The 18,092-nt window shown below is 49.0% G+C and overlaps 1 protein-coding gene across 1 annotated transcript in view; it reads right to left on the bottom strand.

The window, feature by feature from the left end:
- Window positions 1–18,092, bottom strand: part of LOC143785967 (BOS complex subunit NOMO1-like) — a 96,742-nt gene that overhangs the window by 17,695 nt on the left and 60,955 nt on the right. Inside the window, exons 20-25 of the mRNA XM_077275111.1 lie at window positions 13,890–13,972; window positions 13,635–13,794; window positions 12,442–12,568; window positions 12,226–12,339; window positions 4,495–4,622; window positions 2,781–2,922 (exon numbers count right to left, since the gene is read on the bottom strand). Of these exons, the coding sequence (XP_077131226.1) occupies window positions 2,781–2,922; window positions 4,495–4,622; window positions 12,226–12,339; window positions 12,442–12,568; window positions 13,635–13,794; window positions 13,890–13,972 (754 nt within the window). The remainder of the gene's footprint in view (window positions 1–2,780; window positions 2,923–4,494; window positions 4,623–12,225; window positions 12,340–12,441; window positions 12,569–13,634; window positions 13,795–13,889; window positions 13,973–18,092) is intronic.

Here is an 18,092-nt window from a genome sequence, read left to right on the forward strand (position 1 = left end):
TTAGCATAGGCGACTAAAGCCTGTGGATATCAGTTAGCATAGGCGACTAAAGACTGTGGAGATCAGTTAGCATAGGTGACTAAAGCCTGTCGATATCAGTTAGCATAGGTGACTAAAGCCTGTGGAGATCAGTTAGCATAGGTGACTAAAGCCTGTCGATATCAGTTAGCATAGGCGACTAAAGCCTGTGGAGATCAGTTAGCATAGGCGACTAAAGCCTGTGGAGATCAGTTAGCGTAGGCGACTAAAGCCTGTGGAGATCAGTTAGCGTAGGCGACTAAAGCCTGTTGATATCAGTTAGCATAGGCGACTAAAGACTGTCGATATCAGTTAGCATAGGCGACTAAAGACTGTGGATATCAGTTAGCGTAGGCGACTAAAGCCTGTTGATATCAGTTAGCATAGGTGACTAAAGCCTGTGGAGTCAGTTAGCATAGGTGACTAAAGCCTGTCGATATCAGTTAGCATAGGCGACTAAAGCCTGTGGAGATCAGTTAGCATAGGCGACTAAAGCCTGTGGAGATCAGTTAGCGTAGGCGACTAAAGCCTGTGGAGATCAGTTAGCATAGGCGACTAAAGCCTGTGGAGATCAGTTAGCGTAGGCGACTAAAGCCTGTGGAGATCAGTTAGCGTAGGCGACTAAAGCCTGTTGATATCAGTTAGCATAGGCGACTAAAGACTGTCGATATCAGTTAGCATAGGCGACTAAAGACTGTGGATATCAGTTAGCGTAGGCGACTAAAGCCTGTTGATATCAGTTAGCATAGGTGACTAAAGCCTGTGGAGTCAGTTAGCATAGGTGACTAAAGCCTGTCGAGATCAGTTAGCATAGGTGACTAAAGCCTGTCGAGATCAGTTAGCATAGGTGACTAAAGGCCCCGTCTCACATAGCGAGATCGCTGCTGAGTCACAAGTTTTGTGACGCAACAGCGACCTCAGTAGCGATCTCGCTATGTGTGACACGTACCAGCGACCCGGCCACTGCTGTGAGATCGCTGGTCGTGTCGGAATGGCCTGGACCGTTTTTTGGTCGTTGAGGTCCCGCTGACATCGCTGAATCGGTGTGTGTGACACGGATTCAGCGATGTCTTCACTGGTAACCAGGGTAAACATCGGGTTACTAAGCGCAGGGCCGCGCTTAGTAACCCGATGTTTACACCCTGGTTACCAGCGTAAATGTAAAAAAAAACAAACCGTACATACTCACCATCTGATGTCCGTCAGGTCCCCTGCCGTCTGCTTCCTGCTCTGACTGAGATCCGGCCGTACAGTGAGAGCGCAGCAGTGACGTCACCGCTGCGCTCTGCTCTCACTGTACGGCGGCTCAGTCAGAGCAGGAAGCAGACGGCAAGGGACCTGATGGACACCGAAAGGCGAGTATGTACTGTTTGTTTTTTTTGGTAACCAGGGTAAACATCGGGTTACTAAGCGCGGTCCTGCGCTTAGTAACCTGATGTTTACCCTGGTTACCCGGGTGCTGCAGGGGGACTTCGGCATCGTTGAAAACAGTTTCAACGATGCCGAAGTTGTTCCCTGATCGTTGGTCGCTGGAGAGAGCGGTCTGTGTGACAGCTCCCCAGCGACCACACAACGACTTACCAACGATCATGGCCAGGTCGTATCGCTGGTCGTGATCGTTGGTAAATCGCTATGTGAGACGGGGCCTTAAAGCCTGTCGAGATCAGTTAGCATAGGTGACTAAATCCTGTGGATATCAGTTAGCGTAGGTGACTAAAGCCTGTGGAGATCAGTTAGCATAGGTGACTAAAGCCTGTGGAGATCAGTTAGCATAGGCGACTAAAGCCTGTGGAGATCAGTTAGCATAGGTGACTAAAGCCTGTGGAGATCAGTTAGCATAGGTGACTAAAGCCTGTCGAGATCAGTTAGCATAGGTGACTAAAGCCTGTGGAGATCAGTTAGCATAGGTGACTAAAGCCTGTGGAGATCAGTTAGCGTAGGTGACTAAAGCCTGTGGAGATCAGTTAGCATAGGTGACTAAAGCCTGTGGAGATCAGTTAGCATAGGTGACTAAAGCCTGTCGATATCAGTTAGCATAGGCGACTAAAGCCTGTCGAGATCAGTTAGCATAGGTGACTAAAGCCTGTGGAGATCAGTTAGCATAGGTGACTAAAGCCTGTGGAGATCAGTTAGCATAGGCGACTAAAGCCTGTGGAGATCAGTTAGCATAGGCGACTAAAGCCTGTCGAGATCAGTTAGCATAGGTGACTAAAGCCTGTCGAGATCAGTTAGCATAGGTGACTAAAGCCTGTCGAGATCAGTTAGCATAGGTGACTAAAGCCTGTGGAGATCAGTTAGCATTGGTGACTAAAGCCTGTCGAGATCAGTTAGCATAGGTGACTAAAGCCTGTGGATATCAGTTAGCATAGGTGACTAAAGCCTGTCGATATCAGTTAGCGTAGGTGACTAAAGCCTGTCGAGATCAGTTAGCATAGGCGACTAAAGCCTGTCGAGATCAGTTATCATAAGTGACTAAATCCTGTGGATATCAGTTAGCATAGGTGACTAAAGCCTGTCGATATCAGTTAGCGTAGGCGACTAAAGCCTGTCGATATCAGTTAGCGTAGGCGACTAAAGCCTGTCGATATCAGTTAGCGTAGGCGACTAAAGCCTGTTGATATCAGTTAGCATAGGTGACTAAAGCCTGTGGATATCAGTTAGCATAGGCGACTAAAGCCTGTCAATAGGCATTATTCATTTATCTATGGGACGTGGTGGGAGAGTTATATTCTGCCCCTTACAGGTAAGATACAGATACTAACCCGTAATCCTCGAAGCCTGAATCTGCCCTCATCATCCGTGACAGTGTCTTCACCATAAATGGAGCAATCGTTTTGGCCTATAGCTTCCACTGACACTCCTTGCTCAGGTTCACCATTTAGAGAGGAAACTGTCCCATAACAACTACAAAGAGATGGGAAAGAAAATGCAGAAACTCAACAACAAATTCATTATCTAAAATTAGATTTATTTTTTTTTGTCATTTGACTCGAAACCATAGATACTGAGTACTAGCTCCCACATGTGCACATATAAATCTATTAAAGGGAACCTGTCATTGGTTTTGGTGCCAATGAACCAGCATCGTTCGTACAAACCCATGTGAAAACCAGTCATAGCGGTATTTGGTTTTAATAGATTTGATCCGGGATGAGTCTGGTCAGTGTTACAGATGAAGCTGAGAAGTTGTACAGTATCTGTTCAATGGCAATGCACCCACTGCCGACACACACACAACATCGAGAAGATGAGCCCTAGTCTTTTGAGAACCCAACATCCAGTTTTGGCAGAGGCATGTTTGGAAGGCTGAACCCCACAACGGCATCCTGGTAGTTTAGTAGTCTCAGGCCTAACAGACAAGGATGGGTTTTCTACTCAATCTGACTTCTTTGTCAGCACCAATCACAGCTTTACACCTTGCAGAGATAGGGTAGGTTACCCCATGGACTGGGAAAACATCCAATTGTCAATTTATTAATTAAAGGGCTTGCCTCAAGTTCTTAAGTGGCCGGTCACCTAGGGAATGAGAACAAGATGCTTGCAGGCACTATGCCTTACAGGCTGGAAGCGTTGGACGGATTAGTGGACTGGGCCAGTTTTAGTCCCGCTGAGTCAAGCCTCTAGTCCGCATGGTCAATCCTCAGGAACGCACCGCACGGTGTTAACCAGGAAGCCGGGAGGACGAGGAGCGGTGCGCACCAGAAGAACAAACATTACGGTAAATCACTCATTTAAGTTTCCAGGCATTACAGAGAAAACTGTATATATACATCTTTCATCAAAAGAGGCTTCTGAATTTTTATTTCATGAGAAATACGTGCATTTCCAAAAATGACATGTCAGGGGAGCTGGGGGAGGTGGTTCCCCTTTAGGACAATAAGGTGTACGACCTGCGATGCATATTTTTATCTTTTTCTTGCAATCATATCGATGACGCCGCTCAGGCAAATTACGTTATCACACCCACAGGGGCGTGATAACATGAAAAGAGGTCCGACTAGTCTGGGGCAACCAACGCCCCATCGACAGGTGAAAGCCCTCATTGGGATAGGAAACGAAGACATTATAAATACATTTTTTTTATACCTTGCTTTCATTCAATAACGTTATACAGGGCTGATTGGCTACTCTGATTATTCTCCATTCTTTTTTTTTTTTAAATGCAGTAGAAAAAGTAATGAAAAGCGTTAAAATTATTGGGTCAGTCAAGTTGGCACATTGTGGACATGACTAGGTGAGTGTGCAGCTATGTCCACCCATGTGCATAGCAGATGGGTCTGGGGTCTTCCTGTCATTACATGCGCTGTTTTCCACCCATTAAACGCAGGTCCGTATATCTTTAGTTTGTATGGAAAATCGCTTGTACCTTGACCAACGTTGCCCAGGGTAGAGTTTACTTGCACGCAGGGGCCACAATTATAGCAAATGCATCTAAGTGAACCTAATTTTTGTGGATCAGTGTTAATGTTAATTGACCTGTATGCCGTCCTGTATCCAGTGATTTTAATCTTCAAGTTCTGCCCTTCTTGTGCTTCTATCATCTGAGACGAAGGCTCAAAACGGAACTCTTTCATCATAGGCTTGAAGTAATACTGACCGGGGCTCTGAAAGGAGAAGAGGAAAAAAATAAGACTCACTTGTACATAACTATGTCCTGTGAATACACCCATGGTGGCAGAATACCAGAGGGAAACGATCAGAAAGAAGGCAATGATTTATTACCAGGTTGTCCCTTACCGTATCTTAGGAGAGGCTAGCTGGTAGGAATGGGTGCAATCTGGAAGTTTGGGCTTAACTCACTTGCATACCACAGATGAGATGCCAAAGGAAAGCCCCAGAAACTTTAGATAAAAGTTTGCTGATTACACAGATTTTGGCGAGATTAGCCAACCATCTAATGAGTATGGAGGCCACCCAATTCTCCACCGACAGGTTACAATGGGGGGACAAAAGGAATGGGCAGTTGGATAAAGTCGCCAAATCCTTTGGTAGTGATGAGTAAACGTGCTCAGATAAGGTGTTATCCAAGCATGTTAACCGAATGTCTTCGGCATGCTCCAATGATTTGTTTAAGTCCTCGCGCCTGCATGTCTCGCGGCTGTTCGACAGCTGAAAAACATGCATGGATAGTCTGTTTGTTAGGAAATCCTTGCATGTGTTACGGCAGTCGAACAGCCGCGAGACATGCAGGCGCCGGAACTCGAACATATTTTTTGAGCACGCTGAAAACACTCAGTCAGCACTTGAGCATGCTCCGATAACACCTTATCCCAGCACGCTCACTCATCACTATGCTTTTGTTTTCTAGGAAAGAACTTGCCAGAGTAGTTTGGCAGCGGCTCTCGCGTAAAGAACACAAGAAATACTCAGATGAACCAGAGTGCTGCCGAGTATGGGGTAGTTGGGTGGACAGTTGACAGCTATCTAACGTGTATGGCCAGCTTAAAAGGAGATTTTTGTGTACTCACCGTAAAATCTCTTTCTCTTAGCCTCTAATTGGGGGACACAGGACCATGGGTGTTATGCTGCTGTCCACTAGGAGGCGACACTATGCATAATCTGAAAAAGATTAACTGTGGCTCCTCCTCTGCAGTATACACCCCTGGACGGCATCAGCCTTCTCCAGTTTTGTGCAAAAGCAGTAGGAGGAACGTAACATGAATAACATAATTATGCCTGTAAGAAGGCCACTATGTAACATGAATAACATAATTATGCCTGTAAGAAGGCAACTATGTACGAGCTCAAGAAAACAATATGAGAACTCAACAGTTACAACGGCCCGGAAAGGGCAACAGGGTGGGAGCTGTGTCCCCCAATTAGAGGCTAAGAGAAAGAGATTTTACGGTGAGTACACAAAAATCTCCTTTACTCTATCGCCTCATTGGGGGACACAGGACCATGGGACGTCCTAAAGCAGTCCCTGGGTGGGAAGCAATGGACGAATATTGTGCAGACAGGCCCCTATACTTAGGGCACCGCCGCCTGCAGGACACATCTACCCAGGCTCGCGTCCGCTGAGGACTGGGTATGAACCCTGTAGTGTTTAGTAAACGTGTGTAAGCTAGTCCAAGTGGCCGCCTTACACACTTGTTGTGCCGAAGCCTGGTGCCAAATGGCCCAGGAGGCCCCTACCGCCCGTGTAGAGTGTGCCGTAATACCGGCTGGAAGAGGAGAATTCTTAAGGCGGTAGGCCTCTTGTATGGTGGATTTGATCCACCTGGCAAGGGTAGCTTTGGAAGCTGGCAGACCCTTGTGGCCGCCTTCCGGAAGGAGGAAAAGAGAATCAGACCTCCGGAAGGACGCAGTCCTAGACACGTATATACGCAATGCCCTGACAAGGTCAAGCGTATGCAGAGCCTTCTCCACTCTATGAACCGGAACCGGACAAGGGGATGGTAGTGAAATTTCCTCATTGAGGTGGAAGTTGGACACAACCTTCGGAAGGAAGGATGGGACCGTACAAAGAACTACCTTGTCGTGATGAAAAGCCAGGAAGGGCCGTCTGCAGGAGAGTGCTGTCAGTTCAGACACCCTGCGTAGCGAGGTGATTGCCACCAGGAAAACCACCTTCTGGGAAAGAAGGCGGAGCGGGACCTCCTTAAGGGGTTCGAAGGGTGGTTCCTGCAATGCTGTCAGGACCAGGTTGAGGTCCCACGTCTCTAGTGGTCGTCTGTAGGGGGGAAACAATCGGGAAACCCCCTGAAGGAAAGTCCTTACTTGCGGCTTGGTAGCAATGCGCCTTTGAAAAAGCACTGAGAGGGCTGACACCTGGCTCTTAAGCGAGCCCAATGACAGCCTGGCCTCCAGACCCGATTGGAGAAAGCCAAGTACTTTGGGTAGGGAATAAGGGAGTGGGGTCTGGCCACGAGATTCGCACCAGGTAAAGAAAGCTTTCCAGGTACGGTAATAAATCTTGGCAGAGGCTGGCTTTCGTGCCCTGATCATGGTTCCAATGACGTCCGTCGAGAGCCCTGCCTGGGTTAGAACCCAGGTCTCAAGGGCCACGCCGTCAAATTGAGAGCCCCTGAGTTCTGGTGGTAGAACGGGCCTTGTGATAGAAGATCGTGGCGGTCGGGGAGACGCCAGGGGGCGTCTGCTGTGAGTTGTACGATGTCGGCGTACCATGTGCGTCTGGGCCAGTCTGGCGCAATTAGGATGGTTGGAACTCCCTCTTGTTTGATCTTCCTCACCACTCTGGATATCAGGGGGGGGGGAGGTGGAAAAATGTACAGAAGCTGGAACTGGGTCCAGTCCTGAACCAGGGCGTCTGCTCCGAGCGACCGCGGATCGTGTGTTCTGGCCATGAAGTTGGAGACTTTGGCATTGAAGTGGGATGCCATTAGGTCCACATCCGGGGTCCCCCAGCGGAGACAGATCTGGTGAAAAATTTCGGGATGGAGAGACCACTCTCCCAAGTCTATTCCTTATCGGCTGAGGAAGTCTGCTTCCCAATTGTCCACACCCGGAATGTGGACCGCCGAAAGAACCGACCCTGTGTCCTCCGCCCAGCGGAGGATGTGTGACACTTCTCGCATCGCCTGGGAACTGCGGGTCCCCCCTTGGTGATTCACATATGCCACAGCCGTGGCATTGTCCGACTGTATTCTGATGTGAGAGGCTGCCAGTAAGTGATGGAAGGCCGTCAATGCCAGAAGGATGGCATGAATTTCCAGGATGTTGATGGGCATGGTCGCTTCCACTGGGGACCACTTGCCCTGTGGTGTAGGTGCACCGCACCCCAACCCGTCAGGCTCGCGTCGGTGGTCAGAACCTTCCATTGACCTGTGAGAAAGGATTTCCCCTTTGCTAGCAAGGTTGGCTTGAGCCACCAGTGCAGGGACCTCCTGGTTGACGACGTTAGCTGGAACTCCCTGTCGAGAGAAAAGGGATTCCTGTCGCAGGACTTGAGAATGGCTAGTTGGAGAGGTCTGAGGTGAAACTGGGCAAATGGGACCGCTTCTATTGCTGCTGCCATCTTGCCGAGGACCCTCATGGCAAACCGGAGAGATCGAGGGGGTTTGCGGAGGAGGGTGCGAACTGCTAGTCGGAGAGCCAGTGCCTTGTTCTTGGGAAGGAGCACTAGACCCCTGGAGGTGTTGAATAACATTCCCAGGAAGGTCAGGGACTGACTCGGGGTTGGTGATGACTTTTGTAGGTTGATTAACCAGCCCATGCAACTGAGAGTATCGGTTGTGATTGAGACGCTGAGCTCGCAGTCCTTGAAGGTGGGAGCCTTGATGAGTAGATCGTCCAGGTATGGAACGACTACTATGCTTCTGGAGTGCAGGACGTCCATGGTGGCTGTCATGACTTTGGTGAACACTCTGGGAGCCGTGGCGAGTCCGAAAGGGAGAGCCACGAATTGGTAGTGGTCCTGGCCTATTCCGAACCTGAGAAACCTCTGATGGGCAGGTGCAATGGGTATATGCAGGTATGCGTCTTGTATGTCTATGGAGGCGAGATATTCTCCCTTCTCCATGGACGCAATGATGGACCGAAGGGACTCCATGCGGAAATGACGGACCCGTACATATTTGTTGAGCTGTTTTAGGTCTAGTATGGGCCGTACGCTGCCTCCTTTCTTGGGAACTACGAACAGATTGGAGTAGAACCCTCGGAAGCGGTCGGTCGTGGGTACCGGTACTATGACTCCTGCTTGAACAAGCGAGGAGACCGCTTGGTGGTAGGCACGAGCCTTGGCTGGCGGTTTTGGGGGGACAGAGAGGAAAAGTCGGTCCGGTGGGTTGGAGGTGAAGTCTATTTTGTATCCGGAAGACACTAGTTCCCTGACCCACCTGTCTTCTGTAATAGGCAGCCAGACTTGATGAAAGAGCAAAAGTCGGCCGCCTACTGGTGTGGTGTCTTCCGGAGTCCATGAGTCATGATGAGGAGAAAGTCTGAGGCTGGCCTGCTTTTGACTGCCAGGTCTTGTCCGACCTTTGCGTCGATCGTGAGTTGTCCCTGCGAGGGGAACGGTTACGATTTTGTGCTGGACGCGAGACGGACCAGCCGGGGGAATTCCAAAAGGATCGGAATCGAGTTTGGTTACGCTTCTTGTAAGTGCGTTTAGGTTTCAGTTGGGGAAGAGAAGTACTCTTACCCCCGGTGGCGTTGGATATCATAGTGTCCAACTGTTCACCGAAAAGTCTCCCACTGAGGTAGGGGAGGTGCGTGAGGGACTTCTTTGAGGCTGCGTCCGCTTTCCATTCCCGCAGCCAGAGGATACGCCGAATCGTGATGGCATTTGATGCTATCCCCGCTACTCCCCTTGCTGAATCCAGAGCTGCATGGAGCATGTAGTCTGCTACAACTGCTATTTGAACCGCTTGGTCCGACAGCTCAGGAGCGGATGCTTGGAGAGCTTGTAAATTATTTGCCCAGGCCAGAATGGCCTTGGCAGCCCAAACTGAGGCGAACGCGGGAGCCAGAGATCCCCCCGCTGCCTCGAAAATTGAATGAGCCATGCGTTCTACCTGCCGGTCTGCTGCGTCCCTGAGGGTTGAGCTATCTGGCAGTGAAAGGAGGGTCTGTGCTGCTAGCCTAGAGACTGGGGGGGTGCACTTCAGGTGGATCTGTCCATTCCTTGGTGTCCTGTGGGAAGGGGTTTTTTCTCAGGCTGTGAGAGCTGCTTTTTAAGGATCGCCTTAAACTCTGGGTGGTTAGAGAAAACCTTAGGCGGCTTCAGAGGTCCTTCAAAGGAAATCTTATGTTCTGGGGCCTCTGGTGGCGGATCAGAAATGTCCAGCACCCGATGGATGGAAGAAATTATGTCCTCAACTAGCGCTGTATTGCTAGGAGGGATTGGGATCAGGGACCCCTCCGTTTCTCTGTCTGAGTCAGAGTCGCAGATGCCTTCCGAATCCTGTGTATCACTGAGGCGTCCCCTGCTGAGTGGGCCGGGGAGGAGGCCTTCTCTGGTCGGGGATTGCGGAGATCTGCATTGTCTGTCCCTGGAATGGGACGGTCTAGATGACCTGGAGCTACGGTGTCTCTCCCTAGAGGGGGATGACCGTGTGCTATGGGATGACGCAGATGGACTTGATCTATGGGTCCACTTGCGTCCTGACCTAGACGTGGATGTGCCAGGGTCATCTTGTTCCTGAGTCAAGCTCTCCCTTTGCTGGGTAACGGTCATAGCCGGGGCATGACCCTGCAGAGCCTGAAGCAATGTGGAGGTTAGGTTATCTATAGACTGCGTCATAGATTGCGATATCTGAGTAGCCCATTCCGGCGTGGCCTTAGACACCAAGGAATTGGCAGGGGCTTCTTGGGGCTCTGACACATTAGTTTGTATACAGTTCTGACAATGCGGGTACCTGCTGCTACTGGGGAGAGCGGTCCCGCAGGCTGTGCAGAATGCATAATAGCAGTTCTGCCTGGTTCTCTTGGACCTTGAGCCCGGCATAGTGCCCCGATGCCGGCAGAGGACCTTGCAGGGGTAGAGAAACTTATAGGGGAGCCTTATAGGTAATATGGATTCACAGCTGAGTAACAAACCCAGCTGTGATCTTACCCCACCAGTGTGCCCCTAGGTCCAGCGCCGAAGATCCACAGTCCTGTGCCCCCCGGACCGGAGACTGGCTGCCTGGTCCTGCAGACCGGGAGATGCAGGGTTAATCTGCAGCAGAAAATGGCTGCTGAGAAAGAGAGGAAGGAAGAGAAGGGGGCGGAGAGCTGGAAAATGGCGGCAAAGCTGTGTAAAAACGCGCCCTTTCTGTCTCGATCCACCCCCTTTATGACACTATAGAGTCATATTTGTCATCCGGGGGGCGGGCCGGGGGGCGGAGAGGAGGCGGCGGCTTCAGCTAGGCCAAAGCCGGGGCCTAAATTAGATGCCTGAGGCCCAGAAGGGCTCCAGGCCGGCGCCAAAGTCCGGGAGGGGGTCGGATGTGAACCGGACCCCTCCGGATTTAAAGGCAGGATGGCGGTGGGGCTATAAGCGGAAGGGGGAGCCCGGTTGGGGTCTCCCTGAGGCAGTATAGAGCTGGTGCTGCCGCAGAGACAGGGGCGCAGGGAGCCCTGTGTCTGTATGTGCCATGCCTGCCTGCACTCCCCCTGGCCCCAACAGGAGCCCGCAGCTGGGCTGGGGTCCCTGGATGCAGGCGCAGTGTGCTGGCCCATTGCTGGGAGCTGTAGAATGCTGCCTGTACAGGCCCTACCTGAGGTGTCTCAACCTAATACCCCCAGAGGGAGATTAGGGAGGGTGCTGTTGTCACACCTTCAGGGGCCTTTATCCTCGACTCGACCTCAACCCAGAAACCAAAAGGAATTGGGGAAGGATGGGGGGGGGGGGTCTCAACTTCGAACCAGCACCCGAGGGACTGGGGAAGGAGCAACATGGGAAATAGCCATCTCTACTTCAACTCGGCACCCCATAATAGGGGGCCGAGGAAGGAGCCATGCCGGGAGTCTCACAGGAGACCCTCTTTTCTTCATCTGTAATCCCGTTGGAAAAAAACGGAGTAAAAATCTTTTAGGTGTGCCTCCTATGCGACACTAAGCAAAAACTGGAGAAGGCTGATGCCGTCCAGGGGTGTATACTGCACAGGAGGAGCCACAGTTAATCTTTTTCAGATAATGCATAGTGTCGCCTCCTAGTGGACAGCAGCATAACACCCATGGTCCTGTGTCCCCCAATGAGGCGACAGAGTAAGAGGGTTTTCCAGTTTAAGAAAATCACCTCCCTCAGCTGCAGTTTGGAAAAAAAAAATTATTTCACCTTCCTGGGTCCAGCACCAAGTCTCCACCACTGTTTCCAGTGTCTGTTATTGTATGCAGCACCGACAGTCAACAATGAGCAGCTCCAAGTAGCTCATGCCATCCACTCAAGCAGAGCAACTAAGCTCAGCAATTGGCTGCAGTGCTGTCACCAGGATGTCAGCGCTGCAGACAATCACAGAAACCTGGAGCAGCAGTGGGGACTCAGCACCGAAAAGAGGAAGACTAATAATTTTTTTTTTTTTTTAAAGAATGTGACCCCTTTCACTTGCATTATGCTGCGGTGTAGCATCGGCATACAACTATCAGTGTGTACACATCCATATACAGGAAAGATATATATCTTGGTACCGTGTTAGCCAGTAGATAGAAAAATGTTTAGAATTGAGAGTCCTCAGTGGTCCTCCCCACTGAGGACTCTCAATACTAAACATTTTTCACATCCATATAGAAACCAGAACGTGGTAAATAAAATGCTGGTATTACCAGGTTTGAGAAGGTTAACATCCCATTGTCCTGGGTGAGGAGATTGGAGCGGAACATCCCACCACTAAGAGACAAGAGAACTCCAGCCAGAGGCTGCTTGTCTTCTGATCGGATCTATGCAGAATTAAAGAAAGAAAACAATGTGAAAATCTTTAAAAAATAAATAAAACCAAGTAGAATTCTAGAAACGTAAGGTGACGTGACCTATACTGATACCTCAAATGTAACTCCTGCAAGGGCAAAAGCATTGAAGTCTCCCACAGTTCCATCCACAGCAGTCAAGACAAAGCCTTCTTTCTGGGCAGTGATGGCGTACTCCAGGTCACTGTGTAATGGGCCCACACTGTGCCATTCAGTCGTCACATGTGGGAAGAAACAGACAATGCAAAGTCACAGGCGCAAACATTTCTTCACTTAATGTTCATTTCAACCTTAGCTGTATTTTACAAGATTTTATGCTTATTTCAGGAACGCTTCTTAGATCAGTTAGGAATTATTTAGCATTCTCCCCCCAGCACCAGATACTTTAGTCAAAATCCACTTTAAATGCTTTATGTAGATATTTAAATATAGAGTACTTGCTCCAATTGACACTGATCCACTAATTCTGGAACAGGTTTTCATGTTCTCCTATGCACCTCTGTTTCAAAATTATTCCTCCTAGAGAAAAGGTGCAAATTTTCACCTTCAAACACCTGGGCGTATTGCACAGAACTTCTCTGTGGGCGTGTGCTTTTACTCCTCTGACGCTTGCTGGCCAATCAAAACACGACTGCACCTACAGAGAAGTTCTGTGGTATACGCCCCATTTTTGAAGGGAACATTCTTTACCTATATTACCAAGGGGGGCAAAACTTGGCCACAGAGAGGCACAGAAGTAAACGGAAAACTGTTCCAGAATCAGCGGAATAGGAGCAAAGAGAGGTACTCCGCTTAAATAGAAAAAAATCCTCTTTAAAGTTCCAGAAATTTGCTGAGATGACACTTGTTAATGGGTAAATGAAGGTTAATAGGCCCTATTCATATTTCTCACATACGATTAGGTGCAAGATTCAATACCTCCTCCGTCCTTGAGCCAGAAGGATGCAATTAACACATACATACAGAGTGTGAGTGTGTGTGAGTGAGTGTGTGTCACTTGATTTATAATGGGTGCTTATGGTACATGTAAGATGCCATTGGTGCATAAACTGGAGGCTACAGAGGTAAATATCTGGAAATCTTCCCAACATACGATGCAAGGCTCAATCGTAATGTGAATAGATCTTGATAAGGATCCTCACAGCCAGCTTGTCTTACAAGGTATATTCTGTAAAGTACCTGGACCTAGTTTTATGCACTTTTCTAATTGCTGTGTATGTACCCCATGTTCTATAAAAACTATAAACATAAGAAAAATTTTCACCAACCTGTATGAACCTTTATCATCAGTAAATACGGTGATGAGAGGTGAAGCTGCTCCTTTCTCACTGATTACTATTTCTACGCCCTCTAATTCGGGGTGTATCTGTCCTTCCAGAAATAAGCCAGCCTTCCCATGAATTTCTATCAGCTTTCCTGGGCAGCTTTCTGAAATTGAGAGGTCAATGTGATTACAGGCTGCACAATTTCTAGCAATAGGAGTTAATCACATACATCAGACATGTGTGATGACATCTGCGTACCTCCGCTCACGACAGCCTCCACAGAGGGGGGATAGAAGAGAAGTTCTTTAGATGATGGAGTCACAGTGATCTTCTCGCCAGATCTAAATATAAGAAAAAAAAAAACGTTCACCTTCATGACCAGGCCAATTTTTCAATTCTGACCAGTGTCCCTTTATGTGGTAATAACTCTGGAACACCAACATATTCCACTGTTTCTTAGACTGTTTTTTCGTCACACATTGTACCTTATTGTTAGTGGTAAATTTAGGTCAATATTGCTTTTATTTCTGAAAATATCGAAAATTTAACTAAAAAAAAGGGAATATTTAGCAATTTTGAAACTTTGAATTTTTAAGCCCTTAAATCGGAGTGTTGCATCATTAAAAAAAAAAAATTGTTAAAGGGGGTTGCTCACTACTTGGACAACCCCTTCTAATACCCCACGCTTGGCCCCGAAAAGATAAAAGCTTATACTCACTTCCTATCAAGAAGGGTTAAAATAGGGATTTTTGTGTACTCACAGTAAAATCCTTTTCTCCGAGCCAATCATTGGGGGACACAGGACCATGGGTGTTATGCTGCTGCCACTAGGAGGACACTAAGTTAACATATAAAGAATAGCTCCTCCCCTGCAGTATACACCCTCCTGCTGGCTCTAAGTGAACCAGTTCGGTAACAAAGCAGTAGAAGCTTAACATTTAACAAGAATGAACTATGTCAGAGCCAAGTCAACACAGAAAAAAACTAAAGCCAATAGGCTAACAGGGTGGGTGCTGTGTCCCCCAATGATTGGCTCGGAGAAAAGGATTTTACGGTGAGTACACAAAAATCCCTATTTCTCCAACGCCTCATTGGGGGACACAGGACCATGGGACGTCCTAAAGCAGTCCCTGGGTGGGAAACAATCCACTGCAATTGCTCCTTGTATCCACAAGTTACAGATGCGGCACTGCCGCCTGCAAAATTCGTCTGCCGACGGATCTATCTGCTGAGGCCTGAGAATGGATATGGTAATGTTTCGTAAACGTATGCAGGCTGGACCAAGTCGCAGCTCTGCAGACTTGTGCTGCCGACGCCTGGTGCCGGATGGCCCAAGACGCACCCACTGACCGAGTAGAATGAGCCTTAATCCCTGCTGGGATGGAGTGACCTCTAACTCGGTAGGACTCCTGGATAGCTGAACGAATCCACTTGGCTATCGTAGCTTTGGAAGAGGCTAGACCTTTCCTTGGCCCTTCCGGGAGCACAAACAGGGCATCTGACCTGCGGAAAGACGCCGTCCTCGAGACGTATCTCCTAAGAGCTCTCACCAAGTCCAGTGCGTGAAGAGCCTTCTCAGTGCGATGTACTGGTGCCGGGCAAAGTGAAGGCAAGACAATTTCCTCATTGAGGTGGAAAGATGAGACAACTTTCGGTAGAAAAGATGGGGATGTTCTCAAAAGCACCTTATCCTGATGAAAAATGAGGAAAGGAATTTGACAAGACAAAGCCGCCAACTCTGAGACTCGTTGGATGGACGCGACCGCAACCAGGAAGGCAACTTTCCATGACAGAAAAGACAGGGGAACGTCCTGCAGAGGTTCAAAAGGGGCCTCCTGCAAGACTCCGAGGACCAAATTAAGGTCCCATGGTTCCAACGGCATCTTATAGGGTGGCACCACATGGGAGACTTCCTGAATGAACGTCTTCACCTGTAATCTGTTGGCAATTCTACGTTGGAACAGGACTGACAAGGCTGAAATCTGCCCTTTGAGAGAACCTTGGAATTTAGCCATGAGGCCATCAGATCCACGTCCAGGGTTCCCCAACGACAGCAGATCTGGTGGAAGATCTCCGGATGGAGAGACCACTCTCCGGAGTCGAGACTTTGACGGCTGAGGAAGTCTGCTTCCCAATTTTCCACTCCCGGGATGTGAACCACTGAGATCATTGAGCGGTTTTCCTCGGCCCAGCGGAGAATGTGGCTTACCGCGGCCCTGAGAAGTGTGATGGTGGAACACTACTCCCCAGCCCAGAAGGCTGGCATCTGTTGTCACGACTAGCCAGTGTACTGGGAGAAAAGACTTCCCTTGATTCAGGGAGGACTTCAAAGTCCACTACCTGAGAGACTGACTCGCTGGGGAAGGAGGAAACGATGATCGAGAGAGGACGGGTTCCTGTCCCACACGGCCAGGAGAGCATGTTGTAAGGGGCGGAGGTGTAGTTGAGCGAATGGGACCGCATCCATAGCTGATACCATCCTGCCGAGAACTATCATACTGAAACGTAGGGAATAAGTATGAGGTTGGGAGAGCTTCTGAGCTTCCTGCTGTAAGAAGAAGTACCAACCCCTGGGACGAGTCCAGTATCATTCCTAGAAAGGTAATTTGCTGAGCCGATACTGGGGAAGATTTTTGGAAGTTTATCTTCCAACCCAGGTGAGAAAGAGTATCTATTGTGATGGTCATGGCCTCCTCCTTGCAGGTGCGGAAAGAGGGGCCTTTGATGAGGATATTGTCTAGATACGGTAAGACCGCCACACCTCGGGTATGGAGGATGGCCACGGCGGTCGCCATGACCTTGATGAATACCCTGGGAGCGGTGGCGAGGCCGAAGGGCAAAGCAGCAAACTGAAAGTGATCTTCCTGAACTGCGAAGCGAAGAAACCTTTGGTGAGAAGGTAAAATAGGAATGTGGAGGTACGCGTCCTGGATGTCTATGGACGCCAGGAACTCGCCTTTCACCATGGAGGCGATGACAGAACGAAGCGATTCCATCCGGAACCGTCGCAACCTGACAAACTTGTTCAGCAGTTTTAGGTCCAGTATGGGCCGTACTGTACCGTCCTTCTTTGGAACAATGAACAGATTTGAATAAAAACCTTGAAACCTTTCACTTTGAGGAACCGGGATAATAACCCCATCTTCTTTTAGAGAGCTTATGGACTGGAAGAACTCTGATGCCTTTGCCCTGGGAGGAGAAGACAGGAAAAAACGATTTGGTGGAAGATAGGAGAATTCTATCTTGTATCCGGAGGACACTAGGTCACGGACCCATTCGTCGTGAACGACCCAGAGCCACGCATCGCTGAAGGAAAGCAGGCGGCCGCCTACTTTGAGGGTGTCCTCCGGATACCGCAGGGAGTCATTGTGTGGGAGTCCTGCCCAGTCTGGACCCTCTGGACCCCGACTGCCTAGGCCTGCCTCTCCAAGAAGGGGAAGGTTTGTAAGAGGTTTGGGGACCTCTATCCCTACAATGTTCCCGGCCAGGTCCGGAAGATGTGGAAGTAGAGGACCAATTTGAGTTGAAGCGAAAAAAATCGGGACCAAGCCTGCTGCTGCTGGTTCAGAAATGGCCGAAAGGGTCTCTGTTGTGGAAGAAATTTACTCTTCCTTCCAGTGGCATGGAAATTAATTGCTCGAGCTTTTCGCCAAAAAGGCGACCGCTCTGATATCGAAGAGAAGTCAATGACGCGGTAACTACAAAATCTCCAGCTCTGGCTATCTGAGTAGCGAGGTCTGCTATCTCGGAGGGGAGATCGGTATCCATCACCGCTGCAGACAAGACCTCAGCCCAGTGGATCATAGCCTTAGGGTATGTGCACACGTCCGGATTTCTTGCAGAAATTTCCTGAAGAAAACCGGAAATTTTCTGCAAGAAATCCGCATTTTTTTTTTTGCGTTTTTTTAGCATTCTGCAAGCGTAATTAGCTTGCAGAATGCAAAAGTTTTCCAAGCGATCTGTAGCATCGCTTGGAAAACTGACTGACAGGTTGGTCACACTTGTCAAACATAGCGTTTGACAAGTGTGACCATCTTTTTACTATAGATGCTGCTTATGCAGCATCTATAGTAAAAGATAGAATGTTTAAAAATAATAAAAAAAATAAAAAAAATGGTTATACTCACCTGCAGGCGTCCGTTCCTATAAATGCCGGTGTGGTTCAGGACCTTCCATGACGTCGCGGTCACGTGAGCAGTCACATGACCGGTCTCGACCAATCACAAGACCGTGCCGTCATCGCAGGTCCTTCACCGCACACAGCGGCAGCATGCAGCTGAGAGGCGGGAAGACATCGAAGGTGAGTATAGGACTATTTTTTATTTTAATTCTTTTTTTTTTACCAATTATATGGTGCCCAGTCCGTGGAGGAGAGTCTCCTCTCCTCCACCCTGGGTACCAACCGCACATAATCTGCTTACTTCCCGCATGGTGTGCACAGCCCCGTGCGGGAAGTAAGCA

The sequence above is a fragment of the Ranitomeya variabilis genome, chromosome 7 (assembly GCF_051348905.1).
Source record: "Ranitomeya variabilis isolate aRanVar5 chromosome 7, aRanVar5.hap1, whole genome shotgun sequence".
Lineage (NCBI taxonomy): Eukaryota > Metazoa > Chordata > Amphibia > Anura > Dendrobatidae > Ranitomeya > Ranitomeya variabilis.